Source organism: Nestor notabilis, unplaced genomic scaffold (genome assembly GCF_000696875.1).
Source record: "Nestor notabilis isolate BGI_N333 unplaced genomic scaffold, ASM69687v1 scaffold21630, whole genome shotgun sequence".
In the NCBI taxonomy this organism is placed as follows: Eukaryota; Metazoa; Chordata; class Aves; order Psittaciformes; family Psittacidae; genus Nestor; species Nestor notabilis.
The window spans coordinates 16,462-24,439 of NW_009912865.1; the positions used below are offsets into that span (position 1 = coordinate 16,462).

Genomic DNA, 7,978 nt, shown 5'->3' on the forward strand with positions numbered 1-7,978 from the left:
CACTGCAGCTCGTGACCACCTGCCCAAGGCCTGGGTCCTCCCCAGCCTCAAACATCCCAGTGGGATGAGACATGTAAGACCAGCAGGTCTCACTCCCTGGTCCCCACCTCGGTTCCATCCCTCCTCCCCTTGACCCCAACCCCACCATCTCAGCCCAGGGTTTAGGCTCCAGGTAGGTCACGAACCCAACCAGGACAGGTGAGCCCCTTCCCATCACGAGCCCCAGGAGATGATTACCGCGATGTACTGGAAGCCCATGCCCACAATGAAGTTCGAGGTCCAGTTGGACAACCCGGCAACAGCGAAGGCAGCAGGACGAGGGCCTTGGCTGAACAGTTCTGCCACAATGAACCACGGGATGGGGCCTGGACCGATCTCAAAGAAGGCCACAAACCCGAAGATGGCCACGATGCTGAGGTAGGACATCCAGGGCATTTGGTCCTAGGCCAAAGGAGAGAGAGAAGGTCGGCACGGTGCAGGAGGATGAAGCATCAGCTGTCCCAGAGGTGGGACTTGTGCAGGCGTGGTGCTGGCAGAGAAGCTGTGAGGCTTCTCCAGACTGGAGTTCTGGGACCTCCACAGAGAGGGGACAGCAAGGACAGCTCAGCCATCACCTCCAGGAGGACCAGCCCTTCCTCCTCTCCAACCACACCTTCCCCTCCAAGCCACCGCAGCCAGGGGCAGCACACAGGACCTCCTCCCAGCCTCCCCATCCCCTCAACGCCCATCACTCACCAGCAGCGTCAGGGCAATGGTCATGAGCACCGCGCACCCCGCCATCCCGGCCAGGCCGATGAGGTGCAGCGTCCTGCGGCCAGCCCGCTCCACCACAAAGAGCTGTTGGATGGAGACGTGTCCATCAGCACACCCCCAGCCTGGAGACAAGCCCCTGTCTCTGCACCCACCACAGCAAGAGCCACGTGCGCCAGAACTTACCGAAACAACCGTAAAAGCTGTATTGACCACACCAGAGCCAATGGTGGCATAGACGGGCTGCTCCACACCCGACTTCTCAAAGATGCTGGTGGAGTAGTAGAAGACCTACAAAGGGCAGGGACATGCATGAGGAAAGGAGTCGGGTCTTGGAACCAGCTCAACCCAAGTGCTGGCTGAAAGAGCTGCCCCCCGGCATCCAGGTGCCCCCAAACTCACCGCATTGATCCCTGAGAGCTGCTGGGACAGCTGCAGGACGATGGCGATGAGGATGGGCTGGCGATACATGGGGGAGCGGAACAGCTCCATTATGGTGACCTTCTTCTCCCTCATCATTTGCCGGCTCTCCTCCTTCATCTCCTGGAGGTCACTGCTGACGTCCGTTGTGCCCCGGAGCTTCTTGAGGACTAAGAGGAGAGTGGGAGTCAGGAGCAGCCGAGGAGCCTCCTGTGTGGTGGGATGAGCTCGGGGGTCACTCACCGCTCTTGGCTTTGTTCTCCTCGTTGCGGTTGATGAGGAGGAAGCGGGGGCTCTCGGGGGCAAAGGGCAGGATGATGCACTGCAGCAGGGCAGGGACGAAGATGAAGCCCAGGAGCAGCGGCCACAGGGAGTCGTTTCCCATGATCAAGTCCAAACCGAAGACCTGAGGACAAGAGGGGCTGAGCCACCGTTTCCCTGTTCAAGCTGGACCCAATTCTGCAGCTCAGGGGTGCTCTGCAGGCCCAGACACCCATCAGAGGGACACATCTTCCTTCCAGGTGGCCAACAGACACCATACCACGACACCGCCCATCCCAAACCTGCTCCTGCTGAGCTCCAGGTCCACCCCTCCACCCCAGCTCCTTCTGAACAGCCATGCAGGACCCACAGCACAGACCCCATCCCCTGAAGCGCCTGATGAACATCAGCACCAAAGACGGGGGAACACCCCCCAGGCCGGTTCTCCAGCACTTACCTGCGCGATGAGGATGCCCAAGACGATGCCAAGCTGGTGGAAGGTCCCCAGCGCGCCCCGCAGCGCAGTGGGTGACACCTCACCCACGTACATGGGCACGAAACCGGTGGTGAGGCCGGAGTAGAGGCCGATGATGAAGCGGCCGAGGATGAGCATCTCGAAGGAGAAAGCCATCTTGGAGAAGCCCATGAGGACGGCTGACACGAAGGCAAGAATGTTGGACATCAGCATGGAGTTGCGCCTGGGGAGGGAAGGGAGGAGGGCAGTGAGGACCACAGTGGGCTGAGAGGCTGAAGGGGTGTCAGGAGAACCCAAACATCAGCTCTGGGGAGGAGGGAGATGCCCAAAGCCACCCCTGCTGGGAGGCCTGGGTGTCATGAGGCTGCAGGACCCCCCCTTTTGAGGTCCATCATGGGTTCACCACCCTCAGTGCTCACCGTCCAAAGCGATTGACAAAGAGCCCCACGGAAAAGGATCCGATCATGCCTCCAACGGAAAAGATGGCAACGGAGAGGGACCAGAGCGTGGTGAGGGTGGCCGGGCTGATGGGCTCATTGTATCGGTACAGCCACGTACGGTTGTAGAAGTCCTCAATCACCTGCAAAAGGAGCGTGGAGAAACAAAGCCGTGAGTCAAACCCAGCCCCGTTTCACCTGTGGCAACGGTGCAAGGAGTTGCCCGGCCTCAGCCCAGCCACCCACAGGCCCTTGGCTGGCGCGTGGCTCACAAGACGATGCGTCACGGGGCCGGGAGCTGCCCGGCCGGTGGCTCGGCTCCAGCCCGAGGGAGGGAACCTGATGGGATGTGCAGGGGAAATGCAGCCAGACGGGTTCTGGTCCTGCCCTGCCGAGAGGAGAGGCATTGCCAAAACACCTCTTGTGCCTCGCCAGGCAGCCATGGGGAGGTCACGCTCCTCCCCGGGACATGGGAGGCAGGGAGGGATGTGGCTCCATCCCCGGAGGAGACGCAGATGCTGCAGGAAGGTGAGGAAGACAGCGGGGTCATCTGGGCGGCTGATCGAGTCCCATCCCCTCAGACAGTCCCTCGAAGTTCATTTCTAGGGGGTTTTCCTGCAGCACTTCCATAACACAACACTTCTGGTACAGTTCTGCACCAGCACCACGCTGCTGCAATGCCAACAGCCGTGACGGGCCCTTGTCTTGAAGTCCCATCTTCACAGAACACCCTTCTTCAGGTATTTTATGTATTTTTTAATGTATTTTGAAAGCCAGCCTGCTGCCAAAAGCTTCAAGTGAGTTTATTGAAGGGTCATCCATCCATACCCAAACTGAAAGAGCAAAGGACTCAACCACCCTGCCAGGGAGGAGCAGAGATCTAGGGTGAGCAGGAGAAGCTGCTGCTGGACATCAAGTGGGTCCAAGGCCTCGCTGCCTCCATGGTGTCGCAGGCACTGGGCTCCCAATGGAGTGTTTGCACATGGCATGGCATTCCCTTGCTTTCCCATCACTTCCAGCACAAATGAAAGCCCCTGGCAGAGGCAGTGCCAGAAACACAACCCATGCTTCACCAGTCGGGTCCAATAATTCATTCTTTTCTTAAGCTACTCCTTTCAAAGCCCCTGAACCACCTGGACTTCAGTACTTCAGTGATTCCCACCTTTGATGCTTTGGGGCCTTCATCCCCTTTTCCTCCCATCACCAGAATAAATAACTGGTATTATTCCTTGGAGAAGCCAGGCCCTTGGCGGGGGAAGCAGGACTCTGCACAGACCCCACCAAACCTCGTGGTGCTCTGAGTTCCTCCCAGCTTTGCCAAAAACCTCCTGCTCTCTCCCCTTGAAGCAGACAAAAACAAACCCAAGTGACAGCGGGTGCCCCAGCGCTGGCTGAGCTACGCTGGGCTGTGCCTTGGCTTAGCAAAACTTAACACCCAAATACCCCCATCCCAGCCCCCTTTCCTCCTGCAAAAAAGGATGGATGGATGGGAAAACCCACCACGAGCTGTTGGGAGAGGAGATGAAAAAGGAGTTTCATGAGAGAAGCATGAAAAAAAACCCCAAACCAATCTCGTTTCCCCAAAGCTGGCGGGTTTTTCCGCTCTCTCACCCTCATTTCACTGCAGCTGAGTGTTTCCTGCCAGCCCTGGCCCAGCCATCCCCTCCCCACGTCACGTCTGCAAACACCCCACAAGCACCAGGCTGCAGCTCCAGCGGCAGGAAGGACTCTGTCACGAGGAGCCCAAACCCAGTGCTCAGCCCCTGCCCGAGCTGCGAGGCCACCAGAGCTGCTGCCCCTGTGCTGCTGGAGCCCAGGGAATGATGCATCCCAGTCCTGCATCCCTGTGCCAATCCTTCACCCCAGTGCATCGCCACCCTGCACCCCCACTGGAGCAGGTTGCCCAGAGAAGCGGTGGCTTCCCCAGCCCTGGCAGTGTTCAAGGCCAGGTTGGACACAGGGGCTTGGAGCAACCTGCTCTAGTGGAAGGTGTCCTTGCCCGTGGCAGGGGGTTGGGACTGGAGGAGCTTTAAGGTCCCTTCAACCCAAACCAGGCTGGGGTTCTACAATTCCATAATCCCCATCCTGCGTCCTGATGTATTTCCCATCTCAACCCTGAACCTGATGCATCCCAGTCTCAATGCATCTCCATCCTGTGCTCCAATGCATCCCCATTCCAAATATGATTCATCTCAGTCCTGCACCGTGGTGCATCCTGATGCATCCCCATCCTGCATCCCAATCCTGCACCGATTTACCCCAATGCATCCCCATTCCAACCCTGCACCCTGATGCATCCTAGTCCCAATGCATTCCCATGCCAAACCTGAATCCTGATCCAGACCTGATCCTACACCCCAGGGTATCCCCCATCCAAAGGCGGGATGAACCCCTGTGCCCAGAGTGTCCTGCTACCCCAGACCACGCTCATCCTGCTCCCAATACAGAGCACCCCAAACCCTTCCCCCATCAGTTCTGCCCCAAACAGAGTCACTTGCTGGGTGACTCGCCCCTAAAACACTCAGCCTGGGTCTGGCCTCAGCCCTGGGAGCTCAATCCTAAAATGCAGGAGGGAAGCTGAGGCAGCCCCCATTGGGGGTCTGCAGGAAGCAAAGCTCAGCCCCAGCTTGGATTCAGTCCCATCCACATCACCCTAAACAGCATCTCCTGGATCAGGTGAGGATGGAGAAAAGTCCTTCCACCGCAGGGAACTGCCGCGTCCTTGGGATGAGCGATGCAGGGTGTAATTACAAAGTGCTGCTCCCCGCGGAGCCGGAGCCTGGGGAGAAACGAGGGCAGGAGCCAGGAAGCAGCTTCCTCAGCACAGCTCCAGGGATTGCCCAGCTCGCTGCCGTCTCCAACGCTGCTCCCGTTGCCTGTCTCCAGAGGAGGATGCTCGCTGCCAGCCAAGCACAAACGTCACCAGCACGGATCGGTCCAGGGGAAGGTGAGCAGGGACCAGGAATTTTTTAGCAGGAAGATGGTTTCAGCAGACAGGTGCATGCACCAGATGGGAGCCGCAGCCTCCAGACACGTGGAATCCTGCTCAGGCTGCTCACTGGGACTCCAATTTATTCCTTGGATAACATCACATCTTTTTGCTCTTTTCACACTGACGGAGCCTGGGAAGTTTTCACACGGGGTCTTCTCTCCCATGAGGAGTTTTTTTGGTGATGGAGGTGGAATTTTGCAGCCCACTCACTGGTGACAGGACCAACCCTCTCGCGGCGTGAATCCTGAATCCTGCCTCAGTGGTTTCAGTTACTCAGGGCAGTGCATGGTGTGATGCTCAGGGATGGGCACCGCTCTGTCCTTCCACACCTCACCCCAGCAGCCAAGCTTTACCAGGGCACACTGCAAGCGCCACGTGGGGTCTCTGAACTAACACTTCCCAGCTTTTAATACCTCCAAAAGCCACATAAATCAGGGAATGTCACATTTTTCCAGGCTCCCATGTACCTGGAATCACTGGAGGATGCTGAGACTATGCTGGGGAAGGAGCAAACACCTCCTGCTCTCCATCCTCCTTCACACACAGCCTGTCCCGGCCGCCCGCTCTCCTCCCAGGGACATCCTGCCCCGACGCTCCGGGATGCAAAGCTCCCATTGGAGCAGCCATTCCCCCTCTCCAGATGACTCAAACCCCAATTAACTCCCAGAGCTCCGCTCAAAGCCGAGGTTAAAAGTTACGCCGGTCCCACCCAGCAAGCATCCTGCACGCGTTCCTGGGATTTTTCCCAGCAAAAACGCTAAGCAAGGAGGAAACTAATTCTCCTGGGAAGGCAGGAGCTGACTAACTGCAATCCCATTACGGGCAGTAAGCTGCCTGGTGGGATGTTCTATTTTAGCCAGGCTGGCAGCAGACACGGGTTTGTTTTGGGGCAGAGGGGATGGAGTTTTGCCGCGGCCCAGCGCACGCTCACCTTCTGCGGGGCGTTGATGACACCAGTGTTGTAGCCAAACTGCAGGGAACCCAGCACTGCTCCTCCCACAGCGAGCATCAGGCGGGCCGTCATCTGCAGGAGAAGGGGGAAGAGAACCACAACGAGGGGTTAAAGTTGGGGTCCCAGCTATGCCCCCCCCCCCGCTTTCCCCATTGGAGAGGAGCCCCAGTGCTTCCCCCCAGGGAACAGAAGGAGGAGGAGTGATGCTCATCAGGTTATAGAATCAATGAGGTTGAAAAGACCTTCAAGATGATCAAGTCCAACCATTCACCAGCACTGCCAAGGCCACCACTAACCCCTGGCACTGAGGCCTCGGCTACACGGTGTGTGAACACTTGCAGGGACGGTGACTCCAGCCCTGCCCTGGGCAGCCTGTTCCAATGCCTGAGCATCCTTTGGGGAAGGAATTGTTCCTCAGCTCCATCTAAACCTGCCCTGGGGCAGCTTGAGGCCGTTTCCTCTTGTCCCACCCCTTGTTCCTTGGGAGAAAAGTCTGACCCCCACCTCACAACAACTTCCTCTCAGGCAGTTGTAAAGAGTGATAAGGTCCCCCCTGAGCCTTCTCTTCTCCACACTGTGAGCATGAACACACAGGTTAAAAATTGCTTTTATTATGGCATCCACGTGGGCCAAGGGGGAAAAAATAATCACAAAACCACCGGTTTGGGCTTAAAAACCCCACAATACTGGTTGGGGATTCTAGGAATTTTTTGCCTGGTTTTATCTGGGCCTGCAGGGTCCCCTCTGAGGGCTCCACGTGACACGGGCAGCTCGCCAGCACGGGACACTGCCGGGAACGGCCCCGGTGTGGGGATGCTCCGGCCGGACAGGAGCCGCTAAAGAAGCCGGGGCGGGTTCACATCGGAGCCTCATTAACAGTCACTGAGCAAAACCCGGCTACTGGCAGCCCCTTCACCCGCCTCCTCTTCCTCCTGCTAAGCCTGGATGACAATCGGAGCCTTGTTTGGGAGCAGGGTCAGGGCAGGCCAGTGCTTGGGCCACCTTCGTTAACAGCCCAATTATCCCAGACAGGAGGTTTTCCCAGCACTCGGCTCCAAGAACCAGGATCCGACATTCCCGGGTAATCGGCTTTGGGACGATCCACGTGAAATTTATAAGCCCCTTAATTTGGGGGGCTGGGCTCTCTCCTCAGTTATCCCAGGTAGGAGTGCATCACTCAGGGATGCTCCCCTGGCATCTCAGATTAATATTCCCAAGGGATTGGTGCTGGTCAGACCCCACCTAAAGGCAACCCCTAAATCAAGAGGCACAACAGCAGAGCAAACACATGGGAAAAAAAGATGTATTTTCTTATTTAAGAAGCATTTTCTTCCTTTTTTATTTAACTACTGACCTCACCTCTCCGGCCAAACCACCTCCATCCACGTTAAAGTTTGTAGGGAGAAAGCAACAGGGAATAAAGGCAGCCTCATTAATGAAGCCCATTAATTAGGCTTGGCCCCAACACAACTAATCAGGGAGGTTTTGGCACTGGGTTCTGTTCAGTGCTTCTGAATAAACCCACCCCAAGAAGCAAATGCCCAGCTTGGGAGGGCAAAAACAGGCTGGGGAGGTGCTGGCATCCCAGAAAAAGAAGAGGAAAAAAAGCCCCCCTAAAATCCCAAATTCCAACTCCAACCTCATCCATCCGCCTGCTGCTCTGGAAAACTGCAACAGGCAACACGGGGAAC

The 7,978-nt window shown here is 57.2% G+C and overlaps 1 protein-coding gene across 1 annotated transcript in view; it reads right to left on the bottom strand.

Annotated features, from left to right (window-relative positions):
* Positions 1-7,623, bottom strand: part of LOC104411294 (solute carrier family 2, facilitated glucose transporter member 1) — an 8,138-nt gene extending 515 nt beyond the window's left edge. The window contains exons 1-9 of the mRNA XM_010021683.1: positions 7,612-7,623; positions 6,267-6,359; positions 2,326-2,486; positions 1,889-2,129; positions 1,414-1,576; positions 1,153-1,340; positions 937-1,041; positions 736-837; positions 238-441 (exon numbers count right to left, since the gene is read on the bottom strand). Coding sequence (XP_010019985.1) covers positions 238-441; positions 736-837; positions 937-1,041; positions 1,153-1,340; positions 1,414-1,576; positions 1,889-2,129; positions 2,326-2,486; positions 6,267-6,359 — 1,257 coding nt within the window. The 5' untranslated portion in view covers positions 7,612-7,623. The remainder of the gene's footprint in view (positions 1-237; positions 442-735; positions 838-936; positions 1,042-1,152; positions 1,341-1,413; positions 1,577-1,888; positions 2,130-2,325; positions 2,487-6,266; positions 6,360-7,611) is intronic.
* Positions 7,624-7,978: the final 355 nt, after the last annotated feature.